General features: G+C 35.9%; 3 protein-coding genes across 3 annotated transcripts; 2 read left to right on the top strand and 1 right to left on the bottom strand.

Annotated features, from left to right (window-relative positions):
• The first annotated feature begins 333 nt into the window (after positions 1-333).
• LOC125811789 (uncharacterized) lies at positions 334-4356 on the top strand. The gene is made up of 3 exons (XM_049491332.1): positions 334-503; positions 2365-3397; positions 3524-4356. Exons 2-3 carry the CDS (start codon positions 2390-2392, stop codon positions 4349-4351), a joined length of 1836 nt encoding a protein of 611 aa, XP_049347289.1. The 5' UTR covers positions 334-503; positions 2365-2389; the 3' UTR covers positions 4352-4356.
• A 3208-nt stretch (positions 4357-7564) lies between these two features.
• LOC125811935 (uncharacterized) lies at positions 7565-11850 on the bottom strand. Its single transcript, XM_049491478.1, has 4 exons — positions 10731-11850; positions 10564-10664; positions 8577-8802; positions 7565-7854 (listed from the first exon to the last, which is right to left on the bottom strand). Exons 1-4 carry the CDS (start codon positions 11848-11850, stop codon positions 7565-7567), a joined length of 1737 nt encoding a protein of 578 aa, XP_049347435.1.
• A 796-nt stretch (positions 11851-12646) lies between these two features.
• Positions 12647-21765, top strand: LOC125811433 (sec1 family domain-containing protein MIP3). The gene is made up of 7 exons (XM_049490915.1): positions 12647-12859; positions 14909-15052; positions 15731-15880; positions 17845-18354; positions 19405-20940; positions 21013-21081; positions 21497-21765. The coding sequence occupies exons 1-7, from the start codon at positions 12812-12814 to the stop codon at positions 21623-21625; spliced, it is 2586 nt and encodes an 861-aa protein (XP_049346872.1). The 5' UTR covers positions 12647-12811; the 3' UTR covers positions 21626-21765.
• Positions 21766-22103: the final 338 nt, after the last annotated feature.

Raw genomic sequence — 22103 nt, 5'->3', positions numbered from 1 at the left:
TTAAAAATGTTTACCTTACTCCTACCTCTTACGTCGTAAAAATAAAAATGTTATTTCTCAAATATATTCAACTTAAATAATACAAATATATTATTATATTATCATAGTAAATTTAGATATTTTTGGTCAAATAAATGTTATCACATGATTTAAGCCTATTAATCACGAGGCAAATTGAAATGCATAATAACTGAAGTAAACGCTAGTCAAAAGAAACGTATTGATTCTTCTTATATAACTAACTACAAGACTTAATTATTTTATTAAAAAGAGCAAATTGGATTTTTTCCATTGAAGCAAAGCTCAAAACTTGTTCAATTGGAAAATCCAAAAAAACTTTATTCTTTAACTAATCTCTGTTTCTCTTTCTTATCTCATTTCTCACTTTTTTTTTTCTTTTTTTCTGATATTGTTTTTTTTATATAGTTATTTTAAACACTTAAATTCAATCATTCAGCCAAGGAAAAGAATTATTTCAAGTCAAGATCATCTATTTTCTAAAGGTACACTGTGTTTTTTACTCAGTTTTAATTTTTATTTATGTTATTGCATGTGTTGTTTTTCTCTGTTTTTTTTTTTTAGAATTTTTAGAATTCTGCTGGATTTATATGCTTATTACCGCTCCATTGGATTTTTTTTTTTCTGGGCTTATGTAGCTGGATTTCAAGAATTCTTCAAGTTTCAATCTTTCCAACAAAGTTTGTAAAGATTATTTTTTTTCCTTTCCAGAAAGTTTTTTTTTTTTGGAAAAAGAGGTTAGTACTATCTTCTTAAAGAAAGATTTTACAAAAAAAAAAAAAGAATTTGAAAATAAAAAGGTAATTTTTTAGTTGAATTTCAAGAATTCCTCAAGTTTCAATCTTCTTAATAATCAAGCTATTCAAGGAAAAGTTACAACAAAGTTTGTAGGAACATTTTTGGGTTTTTCTATAAAGTGTTGATTTGAACTTCTTTTTTTTTTTGAGAAAAAAAATTACTACCTCTTTTTGGAAGATTTTAAAAACCTGAGTGTGAAATCTTGAAAAAGAGAGTAACTTTTTTTTTTCCTTCAAAAAACAGTTGAAACAAACACTTTTTTTTAAAAGCAAAACTAATTTTTGCAAAAGCTCAAAATTTTCTTTTGTGAGTTATGTTGTGCTAGGAAATAGAGGTTATGGAGTTTGGAGAAGCTGGCTAGTTATTTGAAGGAAAGTTTAGATTCTAAATGGCTATCCAAATTAAGTTTCTTGATTTTGCCTATGAAAATTGAAAATTATGAAGTCTCTTTATTTATTCTGGTTAAAGATTTGTAATGTCAATGTAGTTCTATGATAATGTGAAAGAAAAGCCAAAAGTATCTAGTTTTGAAATGAATTGGACATGAATAGAGTGAAATTTTGTATAATGAAGTCATATAGTTGATTCTAAGTAATTCGGAACTCGGGCTACAAGTCATGTAGAACTCAGTAGTTTTGGCTAGACCTTGTATTTGTGTATAAAAATATACTTAATATGTATAAATAATTTATACAAAATCTAGTAAGTTGCCTTTTCTAGAATCTAGACTCAAAATCCTAGCTCCGCTTCAGGGAGCACCTTGGTTGGAAGTTCGAGTCAAAACTATCAGGTAGGAAGTTTGGCGGGGTGGAGTTTACCATAAAAGATTTATCTACTTGGATCACGCCATCAAGTCGATCTTGATATTCCGAATATGAGAAGTGTCTTAATCGCATTGATGAATGAATGATGTCCTCAAGATTTTATAGTTAGGCATGTAAAATGCATGTTTCTCTTCACCTGCTTTCCTCTTCAATCTTACTGTTCTTGGCCAATGGAATTGTTCTGAAGACCGACGTATGTTGCTTGGACTCTTCTGCCGGACCTGTATCAAAATCTCCAAAAATGAACTACTTTTAGAGGAACCGAGATACACTTTCCGGTATATTTGAAGAGTGTCTTAAGCAACATAGTTGAAGACACTCTTATCGATCTAAAGTGTATTTCACTTTGAACTATTTACCCAAGGTTTCCCCATAAAGTTCTCCAGAAAAATGTTTCTGATTTTTGTTGATAGTAATTGTGAATAAGCAAGTAGGGGCCGAGAGGTTGCGAGATTTCAGGAATAGGTTGACTTTCATTCATTTTGTTATGAAAATGAAAGTGGTTTCGTTTTTTTAAATCTGTATCTATTTACATAGAGTTGATCTAAGCTTTGAAGACGACACAACATCATTTCTATAAGGACTTAAGTGATCTTAGTTTTTGTTATAGTTAAAAATGAAGGCACTGGTGTAACATCATAGATCAGCTGTCCCCTGTTACGTTATCGTTTTGATGTTGTCATACATTGAAGAAATATTCACAATTTGATTGTTGAGTGTGCAGAAATAAGGCGGTATCAAATCATCTCATGGAGGGCAAGCAATTGAAGTTTAATCAACCTCTTTTGTCAGTGAGACGAATCTCTCCGGCAATGATTTCCCAGAGAGATGAGAAAAAGAAATTTGACAATTCCTTTCCCACTATGACACATCCTCCTCATTACAAATCAGAACTGAGCTCAGGCTTAGTGGTAAAGCCAGGAACTGTTCCTTTCCTCTGGGAACAGACCCCCGGAAGGCCAAAGGATGAGAGCAGACCACAAACTCATTTCACGGAAAAACCTCCTACCGCACCAAAGCTTCCACCTGGGTGGAAGTTAAGAGATAACCAGGATTTCGATCAAACAGGAAAATTTCAAAATACCATGCTGAGTTGCACTTCTTCTTTAGATGAAAATGTAAAGAAGATGGGGAGTTTTGACAGCTCAAAAGAGATGATGCACGATAAGGAAAAGATTGAATCGGAGGATGACGATGAAGCCTATTTGGATGCCTTGGATACACTTTCAAGAACTGGATCATCCTTCCTAAATTGTAGTGTAAGTGGCTTAAGTGAATTTGATGTGCCGAATGCAAAACAGTTTCGAACTTCTTCAACGAATCCGCAAACTAAGGATTTCATGATGGGTCGATTGCTGCCAGCAGCTAAGGCAATGACTTCAGACAAGACTTCAGAAACACCTTACTATGTCCGCAAGAAGCAACCACCTGTCGAGGATCAACGAAGACAGACGAAGAATATAATAAATGGGGATAGACAGCCTCAGTTGCGCTACGGACCTAGTTTTACACTTTATCATTCCCAAGCTCATGATTATAAAGAAGAAGAGGAAGAAAGTGATGATGACTGTTATGAAAGAGGAAATTTATCTACTAATATTTGTGGATTGTTGCCTCATTTTTGCTTGAAAAGTTCTTTTCGTCTTCTAAATCCTGTACCTCCAATGAGTGCTAGACCTCGAATACCCGTCTCTCCTGTCAGTAGAACACAAACTGGATCCTTTTCTACTACTTCTTTTAGCGGAACAGAAAATGAGGTATGAACTTCCATTCTTTTCTTCCTGGCACTCATTTCTTTGCTTGATCCACTCGCGTTGTGCTAACTTTCTTGTCTAGATTTACTTTGACTAAACTATAATTATAATTTTTGTTATCTTTTACAGCGGTCAACATCTGATGTAAGTGAGCAAAAGTCTGTCGTTGGATCCATAACAACTCAACTACATGAGGATAAGAACAATGTTAAGGGCAGGACCTATTCAACTTATGCCAATGAACCTTACAATAATATGACAATGCTTGGCACGAACGCGGAAGAAAATAATCCCGAGCTCAAGTGCTTGTCTGATCAGAACAATAGCAGGGAAGTAGATGTTTTAACTCCTTGTGTAGAGAAAACTCTGTACATAGATATTGTGCATAAAACAGATTCATCAGTTAAGATATCATGTTCTCTAGATAAAAAACCATCTAAGTTACAACACGAGGACGTTGAGATACTTGAACAGATGATAAAACAAAAACCATTTGTAGATTCTTCACTTTATTCGTCTGAGACTTCATTAAAGCCATATCTTCAAAGGAAAGCTGACTTCAATCCACCACGTTCAGCGGAAAAACTGAACAATGGAAGGGAGATGAAAACACAGACATCTACCGGTCAAGCTCAAGATTGTTACCAAGATGCAATGACCTTAGAAAAGTCTGACAGTGATGGTGAAGAAAAAAACAGAAAGCCAATTCCGAGAAGAGAAAAGTTAGAGAACTCATGCAAAGTGCACCCAGAGTTTCTTGCTCCACCACCTTTACCGAAATCTCCATCAGATTCCTGGCTTTGCCGCACTTTGCCTTCTTTATCCACAAAGAATGCATCTTCACGGGCTTATATCGGGACAGGACTGAATCCTAATAACCAGTCTTCTAAGCCACTACCTAGTGATTCCAAGTGGGAAACAATTGTTAAAATGACAAAGAAGCAACAGCATCTGTGAAACTCTTGAGGTAAATTCTTTATTTCTTCCAATGTACAAGTTTATGCATTTGTCTTCCCCCTCCCCCTCCTGGAGTTCTGAAAGAGTCCCACATCGCGGCCCTTTAAGGGATGAGTGGTCTCTTCAATTTGACTAGGGAAATCCTCACCTCTTGAGCTAGCTTTTTGGGGTTGAGTATGGTCCAAGATCCATTTTATTACGAGAGTGAAGGGAATGTGTATGCTGATTGTCTGACCCCCCCCGACCCCCCCCCCCCCCCAATTCCAGTGTATGTGGCAACATTTTTTTTTTTTTTAATCTGTTCCAATAACAACTTTCTAAACTTAGAAACAATTCAAGTTGAACATCCGTTTTATCCTTGATGTTATAGCCACACAAATATCATGACATGTTTATGATCACAAGCCTCAACAGTCTTCATTTATTTCTTGAACTCCGTGCCTATTCTTTAAGTGTTCCTTAATTTTTCCAGTTTCTTAGTTTCTCTGCTTAGAATTTCACCATTCTGTCAGGAACTGGCTTGGACATATATAGAAGAAGCTCAGTAGAAGATGTAAAGGCTTTTCTGAACTCCGCTGGTTTATTTCTCATGCTTTCTTATGCATATCGAAAAGTAAGATTGGCGCGAAGGTGGCCGATCATATATTGTTTGCTGTATAGACTCTATACTTTCTTCAGTTGTAATGGCTTTATAACTGCAAACTCATATCCTGTAATTACATGATGGAATAAGAGTTTACTGTACAGATGATCCTAAAATTCAATGTAAACTTTAATCCCTTGCATGTTGGGATTTCTTGTTTCTGAGAGAGGTAAATGTATTGATATTTGGACGAAAACTCGAAACTTAAGTGGAGAAAGGTAGAGGGACGTAACCTTACTCCTACTTTTACTTTGTGAAGGATTGCCAAATGGCACAAATTGCCAGCATCTGTCTGATAAGAAATCATAATGTGGATCTAGATTTGAGTATCATATTTTCTTTCTGTACTGACAAGATATTAATATTCATCATTTGTCTAGTTATCAATCTTCTATATGTAATTTAGTTATCTTTAATGCAAAAGTATTGAGATACATAATTCTGCAAGAATATGTGAACCAAAAACTCTTGTGCCTTGCTATAGTCTAATGATGAGAAAATTAAGATCTCACAATGTATAAATTTCCTTTCCTTTATTTCTGAATGAATCCATCACTGTACAAGGTCCTATATTTATACAAAATGAAAAGCATCTATTCTGTAACTAACTATACAACTGTCCATTTCTTATTGAATGAAGTGTAACTAATTGCAAAAATAAATAAAAGATAAGAGGAATATTAGACTTCCATATTATCTTCAACATTGGGCCTAATCCATTTGATATCAGCTCAAACCTGAGCTCAGGCCCAAAGTGAGAATGAATATCTCAGGTCCAATGTGAGAATGAATGTTGACACCCTACCTCGAGTTGGAGGGTTATTAGAAACACCCAACTTGCCAAGAAGATTATGATGAACAGGTCCTGTAAGAGATTTCGTAAAAATGTCGGCTAGTTGTGAAGTAGATCGAACATACGACAAGGAGATGAGTCCGGCTAGGTATTGTTGACGGACAAAGTGACAGTCAAGTTCGACGTGCTTCGTCCGTTCATGGAATACCGGATTCTTCGCGATGTGTATAGCTGCAAGACTATTCGAATGAACAGGCACAGGTACAGAAAGGTCTTCGAACAGACGAACTAACCAGGTGAGTTTAGCAACAACCCTTCTCATTGAGCGATATTCAGCTTCAGCAGAACTGAGGGAAATGGAGGATTGTTTCTTCGATTTGCAAGAAATAGGAGAAGTTCCAAGAGAAATATAGTAGCCACTAACTGATCTGCGTGAATCTGGACAGGTACCCCAATTGGAATCACAAAAAGCTGTCAGCTTGAAGGAGGAGGATGAGGAGAAAAATAGACCAAGACCTGGATCTTTCAGCAAATAACGTAGCACCCTCAAAGCAACAGTTAGGTGTGGCTGACGAGGATCCTGCATGTATTGACTTAGGTGTTGCACAGTGAAAGAAAGATCAGGCCTTGTATTAGTCAGGTAGTTCAATTTACCCAATAAATGTCGATAGAAAGTTGGATCGGTGATAAGCTCTCCATGATTAGCCAATAACTTGATAGTTGGATCTAATGGACAAGAAACAGGACTTAGATGTAGAGAATCAAATTCTCGCAAAAGATCCAATGTGAACTTCCTTTGTGAAATAAGCAGACCTTGAGGTTCTCGAACAACCTCCATTCCAAGAAAAAAATGTAAAGAACCAAGATCCTTAATCTTGAATTATGTGTCTAAGAAACTCTTTAAACTGTGTAATTCTGCTTCATTATTTCCTGTCAAAAGGATATCATCCACATAAACAACAACAATAGAAATAGAATTGTCTGATTTTTTAACGAAGAGTGAATAATCATTCAAAGAATGACGAAATCCTTTGAAATTAAGAGCAGCAGTCAACTTAGCATACCATTGTCTGGATGCTTGTTTAAGTCCATAAATGGACTTCTTAAGCAGACAGACATGGTCAGAAGTAGGAGGTGAAACACCTGGAGGAAACTTCATATACGCCTCTTCATTTAAATCACCATGTAAAAATGCATTGTTAACATCTAATTGGAAAATACCCCAACCATGCTTAACTGCTGTAGCTAAAAGACACCTGATAGTAGTCATCTTGACCACAAGTGAAAAAGTTTCATTATAATCCACCCCTTCCTTTTGAACATCTCCTCTGATCACCAATCTAGCCTTTAGTCTTTCTATACTGCCATCAGCATGTTGTTTTACTTTAAAAACCCATTTAGAAGGTAAAGCTCTTTTACCATTGGGTAAGACAACAATATCCCAAGTTTTGTTAAGCTCCAAAGCTGAAAGTTCATTGTCCATTGCTTTCTGCCAACCTGGATGATGTGCAGCCTGCATATAATTGATAGGTTCTTGTATACTAGAAATGGAATTGAGCATAATTTGATTGGTAGAAGACAAATCACTAAAAGATAAGTGCTCAGGAGTAACAGGACTCAAGAAACAACTAGAAGAAACATCTGTAAAATGCAGAGCATTGCAGACATATGATTCTAAATAAGCAGGCTTCTTATGGTTCCTAGTGGATTTTATTAAAAGAGTCTCAACAATAGGTGAAGGAGTAGAAATAATAGAAAAATTATCATATGAGAAATTCTAGGAATCAGAAATAGGAGGATCAGGAGACACATCCTCAGGAGGATCACAACTATGATTAGAAAGTATAGCATTATCAGTAAGATCTGAACAAGGATTAACAGGAGAATTTGGAGGGAAATGAAAAGGAACAGACAAATTAGGTAAAGAATTAGAGGGGAAATAACTGGTAAAAGACACATGTTTAGAAAAGGGAAAATACTCTTCATGAAAAACCACATCCCTTGAGACTGATATTTTCTTAGTTTGAAGATTCATGACCTTGTATCCCTTTTTCCCATAAGGATATCCTATAAAAACACAAGGACAAGCTTTTTGATCAAACTTACTTCTGTGAATAGGTAAAGTAGACACAAAACAAAGACATCCAAAGCATTTTAAGTGAGAGTAAATAGGTTTAGTTTTAAACAAGATTTCAAAAGGTGTTTTGAAATGTAAAACACTAGAGGGAAATCTGTTGATGAGATAAGTTGTTGTTAGTAAGCATTCACCCCAATAGCTAATAGGAAGATGAGACTGATATAAAAGGGCTCTTGAGGTTTCCAACAAATGTTTGTGTTTTCTTTCTACAATCCCATTTTGTTGAGGAGTGTGGACACAAGTAGTTTGATGGATAATTCCCTTGGAAATGAAAAATTCAGATTGTATTTTACCACTACCCAATTCAAAAGCATTATCAGTTCTAATTATTTTTATTTTTGAATTGAATTGCCTTTCCACCATATGAATGAAAGATTGAAGGATAGTAAAAGCATTAGACTTGGTGCTAAGAAGATTGTCCATGTTGCTCTACTATAATCATCTACAATGGTAATGAAGTATCTAAAACCATTATGAGTAGCAGTTTTATAAGGCCCCCAAGTGTCAACATGAATTAGCTCAAAAACAGAGGTAGTGGAAATATTGCTAGATGGAAAAGGTAACTTTGACTGTCTAGCCATAGGACAAATAATACAAGGAGAAGAAAATTTGGAACAAGATGTAGAAATAGGAAAAACTTTCTTCATATTACTCATTGGCATATGGCCTAATCTATAGTGCCACAACTTTTCTTTTACATTGGAATCAAAATAGCTGGAACTAGAAGTAAAGACATCTGCTAGAAAAGTAGAAAAAGAGAAACTATTAAACTTGGAACTGGTAGGATTGTTTGTAGCAACAACTGGATCACTGGTCTTGAGAATATATAAACCTTCTTTTTCCTTACCAAGCACCTGAGGGCTCTTCACTGAAGGGCCCTGCAAAATCAAACAAGAATTAGGGGTAAAAAAAATGGATTTCTGTAGTTGTCTGCACAACTTGTGAATGGATATAAGATTGAACTTAAAATAGGGAATTGATATACCGTGAGTTTACGGTATTTCTAATACATTTCATTTACAAGTTGTGTGTGTCTAGGGCCTTTTTATATTGGTTTTTATGTATTTTATCATGTTTTGCAGGAAAGGTGTTCAGGCGCGGAAGTTTAGAGACAGCTGAAGGAAATGCAGAAAAAGGCATCCACGGAGGTCATCTACGGACCGTAGGTCCATTCACGGTCCGTAGGTGATGACCGTAGATCAGCAGGAATGTGTTGAGGACAAATCAGAGAAATCTGACCAAGTGTGGAACCACGGTGCCCATTGACGGTCCGTAGATTGATCTACGGACCGTACTGTTGATCCGTAGAGTGAGACTGCGAGGGTTCCAGTACCTGATTTTTGAAGATGTTAAGTATGGAGCTACGGAAGGGATTGACGGACCGTCGGTCGATCTACGGTCTGTGTTGCTGGTCCGTCGTTTGCTTCAGAGAAGCTGATTTTTGGATGCTGAAATATTTTCTAAGTCCCGAGTGACGGAAGGGACTTACGGACCGTAGATCAATCGACGGTCCGTAAGTCAGTCTCGTGGATCGAAGACGCGTACCTGAACAAAACTTTCCTTAATTTGTTTCTTTTTTTATTTAGGATTTGTTTTCTATAAATAGGACATGTAAACTTCGTTTTTGGGGGTTAGAGACTATTATTCTATTTTTGCTTTGTAACTTTGGAGATTAATTTGCAACCCTAGCAATTATTGATTTCCCAAGTTCGTTTTTGAAGATTTTGGCTTTGCAATTCAAGTTAATTCTCTGGGTTTATTATTCTCTTTACGTAAGTTCATGATTTCTCCATCTACAATTATGAATTGTGTTCTTGCTAATATGAGTAACTAAATCCACAACTAGGGTTGTGGGAACCATGGTCGATTAACAAAGTATGAATAGTAAATAAGCAATTCTTGACTAGTATTTTGCATGCATCGATAATTCTTTCATTTAGAAGTCTTTTTAACGGTGGCCAACATTAGAACTCGCCTTGTTACTACTTGCCGGACCAAGGAGGTAATTAACAAGAAAAGAATTATCAACATAGATTGAGTGTGATACTATCTAATAGGCTAGTGTCGATTGGTGCGAAGTAATAACTAAGCCAAACATCGATTATGATGTCTAATATGAGGTAAAGGTAAGGGTTAGTAAATTATACACACGTAGCCGGACCAAGGTGCGGGGTGAAATTCTCTAGATGCCGGACCAAGGATTTAGAGATACCTAACTTATCACTTTGCATGTAATATACTAAAAAAGGATTGCTATTACTAGGATTACTGCGTTATGAAATTATGGGGAACACGTGTACCCTAGTTATTTCTCTTATATTGATAACAACCAAAGTTGAATCTAATTATTGATTACAATATTAAGTCTTGCTATTTGTTTCACACAAGCACAACCCCCCTTTTTATTACCTGTTTCTGGAAATAATTTGACTAATTGAATATAATTGTTGGTTAAAAGTAAAGTCTAAACCATTTTCCTCGTGGGATCGATCCCAACCTACAAGTTGGGTTCTTTACTTGATAACGATCGCTTATGCTTCTGAAAGGAGGTGTAATTTGAGCGTGTCAGGAATATAGAGCACATTTTCTAAAATAAGATCAGAAAATAGTTGGACAGAACGTGTATGAGTTACACTAACTTTATGAGAATTAGGAAGAGTGACAATTATAGATTCAGTAAGAGGATTAATGTTAGAGAAGAAACTTCTATCAGAAGTAATATGCTCAGAAGCTCCACTATCTAGTATCCAAGAACATTTATCAATTTTAAGTAGACAAACATGAGATTTAAGAGACTTAGTTATACCAGAGGATATCATATTTGCAGATGATTCAACTTGATCTTTTTGATTCATCTTTTGCAGCAGTCCTAGTAGTTGACTAACATTTTCTGGTGATAGACTGTTCAAAGCTACATGATCATAATTTCCTTGTTGTGATGCTTCCCCTATGCTAAAAACATTTCCAGCAACAGGTCCCTTTTGGTACCTCTTAGGTTTAGTAAACTTAAAATCATCAGGGAACCCATGGATCTTGTAGCATTGGTCAATAGTATGTCCTGTTTTCTTACAGTAATTACACACCAATGAAGATTTCTTGGCATAATTTCCTTGATTAGACTTATACTCATTGTTCCTCCTTTCCCTTGCATTACCTACTAGAAATGATGTTGAATCTCCTGGATAAGCAGGAGCAGCATGGATCTCTCTCTGTTTTTCATCCTGAATTACAAAAGAGTAAGCTTGACCAATAGTGGGTAAAGGTGTAGATAACAAGATATTGCTTCTAACACCTAAGAAAGTATCATTCAAACCCATTAAAAACTGGAGTAGCCTTTCATCTTGATGAGCCTTAAATCCCTTTTCCTTTGCACCACAGGTACAACTACAAGAACAAGCAGAAAAAGTGCTTAAAACATCTAGTTCATCCCATAAACTTTTCATCTTAGTAAAATAAGCAGATATGCTGGAATTTTCTTGAACAACAACATTAAGATCCTTTTGAAATTGAAATACCTTAGCACCATTTGCTTGACCAAATCTATCTTCTAGATCTGACCACAAAATTTTGGCACTTTGAGAGTACAAAACTGATTCAACAATTTCTTTTGAAAGAGAATTTAGCAACCAAGACAACACCATATCATTGCATCTTGGCCAAGCTTTTTTCATTTTCAGGTCTGTATCAGCTGGAACTTCTAGAGATCCATCAATGAATCCTAGTTTGTTCTTAGCTGAGAGAGCAATAATCACAGCCCTTCTCCAACCACCATAGCTTCTACCGTCAAAAACAGTAGATACAAGGTTCATGCCTGGAATATCTGAAGGGTAGATATAGAAAGCATGTGAAGCATCTACTGTATTGTTTACAATAACTACTTCAGAATTTTCAGTAGTTTGAGAAAGAGGTATCTGAACACCAGTCATTATTCAGAAAATGAAAGGAAGAAGAAAAAGGAAGAGTGAAGACTACGGGGAAGAAGAAAATATCACATCTGCTCTGATACCATGGGAAAATTTAGAGCTCACAATGTATAAATTTCCATTCCTTTATTTCTGAATGAATCCATCACTGTACAAGGTCCTATATTTATACAAAATGAAAAGCATCTATTCTGTAACTAACTATACAGCTGTCCATTTCTTATTGAATGAAGTGTAACTAATTGCAAAAATAAATAAAAGATAAGAGGAATATTAGACTTCCATATTATCTTCAACATTGGGCCTAATCCATTTGATATCAGCTCAAACCTGAGCTCAGGCCCAAAGTGAGAATGAACATCTCAGGCCCAATGTGAGAATGAATGTTGACAAATGAACTAACAGTGATTATTTGTGAAATGGAATACAAATTCTGCGTAGAATCGTTGAAAATCTTACGGAATGTGTGTGTATATATATATATATAATAATGTTGATACAAAAAAGTATACATTATAGATCGATTTTTTTCAATCCCAACTAGTTCAAATACCCTTTAAACAGTTCCAAAGTCTAGATGTAATCTCCTCTTAATATTTTGAGTCTTTTGATTTATTATTCATCCGAAACGGTTCAAGTTTGACACGTTAATTTTTTAAGTCGATTTTTTGTCTAATTTTCCGTTACTATATCCAACTTCGAACTTGTATATCTAAAGTTTGAAACTTTAGACCAATTTGATTTTTGATGCGACTAAACTTTAAAAACTTTATTAAATTTGGCTATTAATTAAATAGAGCATCTTTTTTCCACATCACAAGAGAGAGCCCACTAGAAGCCCAGCGGGTCCGTCATTATGCTGCCTTCACAATCCAGTTGATCCGGGCCATCGAACTGTGATTGAAGTGAAATTCGCCGGAAATATATCTTGCTCCGGCACCGGCTACATCGCGTGAGAGGAATTATGGCGACGGTTGATGTGATCAAGTGTTGTATGGATTCCATTAGACAAGTGAGTATTCTCTCAATCCCGGAGTATTTTCCCGTTAATCATACATTGTTCAATTTATTAAAATTGTCAAGTTTGAATTGTTTACTCAGTTCTACTACTGATCAAATTGAGCAGTCGCAAATTTATCTGCTTTGAAGGTTGAACTGCATCGCTAGAATTTAGGGAGGAAATGATTTTTAGGAATTGATAGCTAAGTAGCTAAGGAGTTCAGGCTAGTGTCTAACCATGCTAAAGAGATCACGAATTTCTTTGTTTTATGAATATTTTGGTTATATCAACTGTGCTTCAATCCCAAACTAAATTGTATAGGCTACATGATTCCTCTATATCCATTCTGCTCTGTTTTAGGCCCAAAGATTCTGAGATTCATCATAATATGTACATCAGTACTCGGACCGATAGTCGTTATGCTTTTCTCATAGGCAGATATAATGCTCCAAAATCTTTTTTTGAAACATATATTTTGTTTTATTGATTGACATTCAGTCACTCGACTATCCTATTGGGTACCCTGATCCTCCCACTAACACCAACAAGGTAATTTACATGCAGAAAAATCACCTAAATTCTGGTTTTGTTGGGATTCTAACCATTTTCTTTTGTGATCCTCATTCCAGTCTTATCAACTGCGAAGCCACACACATGGATGTTAATAGTGCCTGAAAGTTTTATAATACTTTGGAGAATAGATTGAGGGAGAACTTTGAATTCATGACATGTAGATTTTACATGTTCTACTTTATGTTATGCTTGTGAGGTTTTCTATTTGGTCGGTTGACTACGTGATAAATAAAATGCAAGGGAGGAAGAAGGATAATTTCGTGTTAATTTGTGATGGTAGATTATATTGGTAGAAATAGCTAAACTCAACAATCACTTCTCCAATTTTATTATTATTGTCTTCTTATGTTTAAGAAGGAACAACGTTGATACCCTATTTTTTCCCTTTCTAATTACTGAGGAAACTCCAGGTTGCATATACTTAAAGCGAAGGAAAAAGGTCATATTCATTTAATGCCGTTTCTTTTCCGATAGAATTTAGAAAAGAAACATATCCCTATAATGAGCGTTACATAGATTCAAATGATAAGATTAATGGTTGATCATACAAGATTAAAAAAGATTAAAGTTGACAATATTTGTTGGAAGGTGCAAGTAATACACATAGATCACTTGAGGTGGTTTAGTCATGTTCTACATTGGCCTCTGGAGCTAAAATTACATGGAAGGAAGTAGTCTCGAAAGATTCACAATCTCTTGGGGTCCATGCAGACCTAGCGAAAAATAGGACTAACATGGAAGAACAAGATCTATATAGGCGATACCAATTAGTTGGTATAATTGTTGTTACACTTTAGGCATGCTAGTCTATTTACTTTAGGTCCAATGTTTTTGAGGAGTCTTAGTCTGGTCATCTATGGAAGAAAATATTATTAATAGTGCTTCTTAATTTATTTTTAATCTAATTTTTATGTAACATCATACTTCGATAAACTTAAATGGAGCAACATGGGCAACGAAGATTCATATAGCCGATCCCTACTTGTTTTGGGTTGAAGCCTCATAATTGTAGCTCTTGTTGTTGTTATTATGATAGATTCTAGAATGTGATGAAAATTTAATCTAGTCTCTTTACCTTCTCTTCTAATAAAATATCCAGAAAATTAGAGAATTAGGTCAACTCTACTTTTATTGAAGGCAAAATAGTTTATATGTTATTTCTCTTCTGTTTTTCCTCACCTATGTACTTTTTTTCTAAAAACTATTTTATTGCACGGGGGGAAGGAGGAGGGGAGGAAAGGGGAAGGGAATGCTATCACTACTGGGGTTTGAACTCTCCACCTCAACTGTGGAAGCATGGAGCTCACCAAGTGAGCGAGTCCTCACCTGTACTAATCTATATAATAAGAAAAAGGCACTTCTGTACTTGTGTAGTTACTCGAACTTTTCTTTGAAGGCAGCATGGTGAATGGTTTTAACTTGATTTTTCTCCTGAATTTTGGGGAGCAATTAGTCAACTTAAAACTTTTTCTATATTTTTTTTTGCAGATATCAGATGAAATTAGAGATGCCATAATTTATCTGGATGCAGGGTGTACCGAAAGCTTTGAATATGTTGGAGCATTCTCTCTGTTTTTGGAGCTTGGTGCACATGCCATTTGCAGCTTGGAGAAAATGTCTCCTCTTGATAAGGTAACAATAGTTATACTTATTTTAGTTGAGTTGGAATTTGTTGCTTGAATTATCTTTTAGTTAATATCATGATATAGTTTAAGTTGCATAATCACAGATGAGCACCATACTCCGTAAGTAGTAGGCTAGTAGCTTCACTTCACATTGGAAAAGGAAACATGATATGCTTCCACTTCAGGAGAAGTAGTTTGTGTTTGAAAACTGCATGTTATTGTTATGTGTCTTAAATGTAATATGATTGTAAATATTTAGTTTGAATTGTCATGAAGAATTCCTAACTCAGCGTTAAGAATTGCTTGTGAAAAAAATAAAGGAAGTCCTCATTAAGAGTTGAAAAAAAAGAAGCTGTAGGCTTTATTCTCTTTTCTCTCTCTCCCCCGTCCCAAAAAAAAATAAAATGAGAGGGAATACATTGATTGATTTTGTATTAACAAAAAATATCTCCTTGAGAATAGTTAAGGAACGTATCACTTACTGTGAATCATGCACATGGCTAGCGTGTAAGCATCTGCAGTAGATTATTGGACAGAATGTTAAAGTGTTCATAAAATTCTTACTACGAAGAAAAGAAAACTGCTATATATATACACAACCACAAAAAAGGAGCCTCTTGTATTGATTCTTTTCCAGTTTTTGATCTACTTTTGTTTGAACCAGTCGTCAATGTCTTCCTTGTAGGTGGTTGATTGGAATTTGACTTCTGGGCCTGCAAAAAAAATTGTTGTCATCACGTCACGTCTTCTAAGTGATGCACATAGATACATTTTACGTTGCCTGAGTGCATTTCAGACTCTCTGCAGCTGTGCTATATTTACATGCATTTCAGAGGTACTTTTTGTGCCTGTGGATAAAATGTTCTTCTGAGATTTTCTACTCATTAAATTCAATAATGATACCTGATATATATTGGTTGTATTACCTGTTGTTTTACTTGCATCAACCACATTATTCTTTATTAAAAGATAATATACATATATCCATCCATTACGTCTGAATCAATTTTAAGCTTTAGGAAAAATGGGAGACATGCAGATCTTTCTTGGTTGGTACTCAGTATATATGTCTCTATGAAGATAGAATAACTTACTGTAAGATTTTTAACTTTTATATGTATGCTCGTCCAGAATTTCATGCAGATTCTCTTTCCTGTTCCTTTACAAGAAAAAATGACAACAACATACCCAATATAGTCTCACAAAGTGGGGTCTAGGGAGGGTAGAGTGTACGCAGACCTTATCTCTACCTCAAGCAAGGTAGATAGGCTGTTTCTGATAGACCCCTGACTCAAGGAAAAAGACAATAGTAGCAGGAGCAACCCAAAGCAGTTCAGAAGAAGAAATAATGAAAGTACAAGAAACAATAGAACAAGAGTACTATTACTCATATGATATAATAAGCTACACAACACTGGACTACCCACTAACATTCTATCTAATCCATGTCCTTCATATCCAATCTAAGGTCATGTCCTCAGTAAGCAGCAGCTGGGTCATGTCCTGTCTAATTACCTTTCCCATTACTTCTTCAGTCTACAACCACCTCTCCTGAAATCATCCATGACCAACCTCTCACATCGGGACATCCGTACACCTCCTCTTCACATGCCCGAACCATCTCAGTCCTGTCTAATTACCTTTCCCATTACTTCTTCAGTCTACAACCACCTCTCCTGAAATCATCCATGACCAACCTCTCACATCGGGACATCTGTACACCTCCTCTTCACATGCCCGTACCATCTCAGTCTGGTCTCTCACATTTTGTCCTCCATTGAAGCCACTCTCGCCTTGTCCTGGATAGCTTCATTTCTAATCTTATCCTTCCTAGTATGGTCAGACATCCATCTCAGCATATTTCAACCACTTTCATCTTCTGAACGTGATAATTCTCAATTGACCAACACTCCACTCCATACAACAATGCCATTCTAATTAATTGAAGGCGAGACTACTAGATGTTATCTCAAGATATATTTGTCATTATGTACTGATTGTGAATGAAAGGATAGTCATATTGTTATTGAAATGTGTTGTGGCCAAGGTTAGTTTGTCCTCTTGGTCTTAGTAGGACAAAAGAAAGCTTCCGAGCACTGCTAAGTGAAGGTACTGAGCATATTACCTTCACTTAGGGGGTTCGGCAGAGAATACAGGATGGATAGAAAAGTTTCAATGGAAATCATTTTCTTTCATCCACGAGTGGCTTCCCCATTCTAGATGAGATTTGCTGGTCACCACAACTATAACTTAATTTGTTTAGTTTCACTGAACTCAGTGTTAGACTATTTGTAAGGCCATGTTTTCAAGTTAGTTACAGATATAATGGAAAATTACTTCTTACCAGGATAACGTCTTTTTCTTCTGACCTTATTTCATGTTATTGATGGTCTGTCTCTTTGTAATCACTGTGTCACTTTTCTATTAGTTGCGAACATAGGTCGTCAATAAATCCTGATGAAGCTAATGTATCACATAAGTTCAATATTGGCACTGGAGTTGCTTGTCATATCAAATACTCTCTGTTCACCAACAGAAATATCTCAATCAAAGAAGGCTGCACTGTGAACTGAAAGTACTTTTATCTGTTTTAAGAAATTTAGTCTAGTGCTTTTGGACTAATGTCCTACTGCAATGATTTCGAGGTTGTCTATTTTACTGGTATATGTTAGGTCTTAAATATGTCATTGGCATTCCCACCCAATGTACATAGGAAATTGTCACTTAATATCTTCTTGTAAGATCAATCTGCAATGTCTTACCTCAATTTAAGTGTATGCCCAAATTCACTTATTTCAGACAGGTCACTCAGCATATCCTGAATCACCTTTAGGACCGGATGCATATCGTGAATATGAATCTTTGCTTGTCCAAGATTATGAGGAGCTTGCCAGAAAGTTTCTGATGAACTCTAGTCATACCGGAGAAAGCATACTAAAGGAAAGTACGCCCGCTGAAGATGAAGGATGGTCACAATTAACCACCAGTGAAGAGGAGCCTTTTAATTTCAGTTCTGTTGCAAGTGCACAAAATTCATATGAAGACAGTGTAATTGACCGGACCGAAGATGTACGGAAAAAGTTGAAAGTTTCTGTGCATCACTTCCCTTTGGTCTTGTGTCCTTTTTCACCTAGATTCTTTGTCTTGCCTTCAGAAGGATCAGTTGCCGAAGCGTACCTATCCGCTGAACATGATAACTCTATAAGCTTTGGGTTACCTCCAATAAGTACTGGGACAACTGCCGATGGTGAGGATGTCCCTCCTGGGGCAACTCTTACCGCTCAATTTCTTTATCATCTGGCGGCAAAGGTAATCATGCTTTCACTTGTCTGAAAGTTTCTTTACCGATTTTGAATGTTCTCTTCTATCGTGATTCATATATTGAAAATAAAAAAGATGTCCACCAATTGGCATCCTTGTTATCCAGAATGGTAGTGAAATTTGACTACACCTTCTCACTAACAATGTGTTTAGGATGGCATATCTCTGTCTTGGTACAAGCCTCTGCAATGCACCATTTATGTGTATTGAATACTACTTGGATTATACAAAAGTACTATATAATTGGTAATTTTCTTAAAACAACACACACACATAACAAACACTAGTTGTTGGATTCCATTATAAAAACAAAAAACAGCAGTTAGATTTAAGGATAACGGTCATTTAGCTGTAAAGTTGTAAAAAGGTGAAATTCCTAAAGGAATAAACCTGCTTTCCACTGAATATTTAATTTTAATAAACAAGATTAATTAAATTAATAATAACAGATGAAAGGTACAACTAATGTTCTTTAGTTAAAAAGGGAGAATTTACCATGTATTATGCGACATTGAGCAACTTTTCCGTCTATCGGATTTTTTGTCTAATCTTACCCCCGCGGCCTTGCCATCAGGAAAGTCTCATTTTTTGCCCTTGATTCTACAGAGCTCCAATCTGAAGTTAATGTTAAACCATAGTCAATTCAGAGCTAAATTTGGACACGTGGAGGCCACCAATTTCATGTTGGAGCTCTGTTAATGGCAAGAGAGTATGAGACAATTTGCTAATGGTAAGGGTATGAAAGGACCAAAGGTCTAGTGGAGGGAAAAATTGAGCAATTTCTAATAGTATTTATAGGATCAAGCTTGGACCTTTTCTTCTTTTAAAAAACATGAGGATAAACACAATGTTAAGCTCTTTGTGGAAATAAAAGGTAAATAGTGGGACATTTTCATTTAGAAAGTAAAAATGTATCGCAATAATCTATTATGGATTTTGAACGACTGATATATTGAATTGCAATCGTGTTATCTATGTTTTTTTTAGATTTTGCCTCATTCAGCCTGTATTTTGAAAGCTAATATATTCAATTTGTAGATGGACCTGAAATTTGAGATATTTTCCCTGGGTGATGTTTCAAAAACTGTTGGAAAGCTTCTAACAGACATGTCAAGTCTTTATGATGTTGGTCGACGTAAGAGATCTGCAGGGCTATTACTCATTGACCGCACTCTTGACCTTCTTACTCCATGCTGTCATGGGGATTCACTTGTGGATCAAATGTTTTCATCATTGCCTCACAGAGAACGGATGGCATCCTTAAGTCAATCTAAAAGCTCCCAAAGCCAGGTTAAACTTGGCCCTGCTTACTTGCAACGTTCTCCCCTCACCGTTCAGATACCACTCAATAATTTCCTAAGAGAGGATACTTCAAGTTCTTACAACTTTCAGCTGGTGGAAAGCGTTGAAGCATTTCTCCGTGGTTGGAATTCAAGAGACTCAACTTCTCAGATGGTTGAGTTGGTGAATTTTAGCACTAAACTTAGTGGTGAAATGTCCTCACAAGATTTTCAGAGTGACCTTTGTGGTTCTTTCGTCTCTACGGAAAATTTTCATGGAACACCGTACCTAGAAGCCATACTAGAGCGAAGAACAAAAGATGGGGCTGTGCTGATCAAGAAATGGCTGCAAGAAAGTTTACGTCGAGAAAATATATCATTGAATGCAAAAATCCGTCCTGGTTATGCTTCAAAATCAGATCTGCAGACTATGGTTAAGGCATTAGCTAAAAGCCAGTCATTGCTGGCGAAAAACAAAGGAATTATCCAGCTAGCAGCAGCAGCACTATCTGCATTAGATGAATCACATAGTGCTAAATGGGATGCATTTAGCAGTGCTGAGAAGATACTGAACGTAAATGCTGGGGACACAAGCCAAAGTCTTGCTGCTCAAATTAGTGATCTCATAAATAAAAGTGCGTTAGTTAGTTCACAGGGTAATAATAAGATGGATGCTCAACCGGGGCTTCTTACTCTACAAGATGCTCTGCTACTCACAGTTGTTGGATATATATTGGCAGGTGAGAATTTCCCATCTTCTGGGACTGTTGGTCCTTTCTCTTGGCAAGAGGAACATTTTATGAAAGAAGCAATTGTTGATGCGATTGTTGAGAACCCAACAGTTGCTAAATTAAAGTTTCTGAAAGGTTTAACTCAGGATCTAGAAGCCAACTTTAACAGAAAATCAGAAGAGAAGAAGGAAAATCTTTCTAATACCGAAAGCATTGATTTTGATGATGACGATTGGGGTAGTTGGGGTGATGAAGATTCTGGAAAAGATAAAAGAAAAGAGCAAGTGTATGATGACATGCAATTAAAGTTAGAATTACGTGATAGGGTGGATAATCTATTCAAATTCTTTCACAAATTGTCCAGCTTAAAAAAGAATGTTTCATTCAGAGAGTGGTCACAGGCTCTGAGTAAGTTCAATGATGATCCTTACTCTAACAAAGGACTGCTTTATAAAGTGCTATCAAGGGTGTTAGATAAGCATGAAGTACCTGGCTTAGAGTATCATTCATCTACTGTTGGCCGCCTATTCAAAAGCGGTTTTGGGAGATTCGGCCTTGGGCAGGTATGATTCAATTAGATATCAATATTTTCATTGCTAGCCTAAGTTGCTGATTTGATTCTGGAATTTTTGCAGGCTAAACCAAGTCTGGCAGATCACGATGTTATTCTCGTGTTTGTTGTGGGAGGCATAAATGGTGTAGAGGTTTGTTTTCCTTGAACTCTTAGTGCATTTCATGTTTCTGCTTTCATATTGGTTTAATGAATTTGTAACACATATGCAACAACGGTTAAGATATTAGTTAATAAAGCGAAAAGACTATAAAACACTGCTAGTATGCTCGTTGATGGGCAACCAAGAGTGTGGCCTAGTTGTCAATGAAGTGGTTGAGAACCCTGAGGTCTTAGGTTCTAAACTCATCGGAGACAAAAAACACTAGGTGATTCTTCTCATCTGTCCTAGCATTGGTGGACAGAGTTACTTGACATCGTTGATGCTATATGAAATAACAGTCCCTCCTTGTTCTATCACTATAAAACACTGTTATCCTTTCTCTTTCAATTGAAGTATGCTCGTTGGTGCTACGTGAAATAACAATCCCTCCTTGTTCTATCAATAGGTTCGAGAAGCTCAGGAGGCATTATCCGAGAGCAACAGGCCTGAAGTCGAATTAATTTTAGGTGGAACAACTTTTCTTACACCTAAAGATATGTTTGAACTACTGCTGGGCGATTATTGTTGTGTTTAAGGCTGTGTAGTTTTCTAGTTTTGTTCTGTAAAATTTAAGGTGAAAAGTTCTGTCTAATGTCTGATATTTAGAGAATACAAAACATATTTTTTCCTTAATGTAAACAGTATTGCAATTTATATGATTTTCAATATATTTTTTCTTATATACTTCCTAAATAAAAAGGAAATACAATGGTTGTCAACAAAGGAGTCAATTTGCATCCTATATTTTATTATCTCATTTGCATCCTATATAACTTTAAAGATGAAGAGATACACTTATTAGAATATTGCGATTCATAAAGAAACAAATTGTTATTTTCAGTCAATTCAATTAACTTTCCCTATATTAAGGTAAAACTCAATATAAAATTTCAGTTACAAAATATTAGTTATTGGAAATTTTAGACACTTTTCACTTGAAAAACGAGAGAAGAAAAAACACGAGAAAAAAGAGATATAGGGTCACCTTCCTTGATATGAAATACAACCTTATT

The sequence above is a fragment of the Solanum verrucosum genome, unplaced genomic scaffold (assembly GCF_900185275.1).
Source record: "Solanum verrucosum unplaced genomic scaffold, falcon-dt-bn FXZP01000238.1, whole genome shotgun sequence".
Classification (NCBI taxonomy): domain Eukaryota; kingdom Viridiplantae; phylum Streptophyta; class Magnoliopsida; order Solanales; family Solanaceae; genus Solanum; species Solanum verrucosum.
This window is presented reverse-complemented; position numbering and strand designations above follow the sequence as displayed.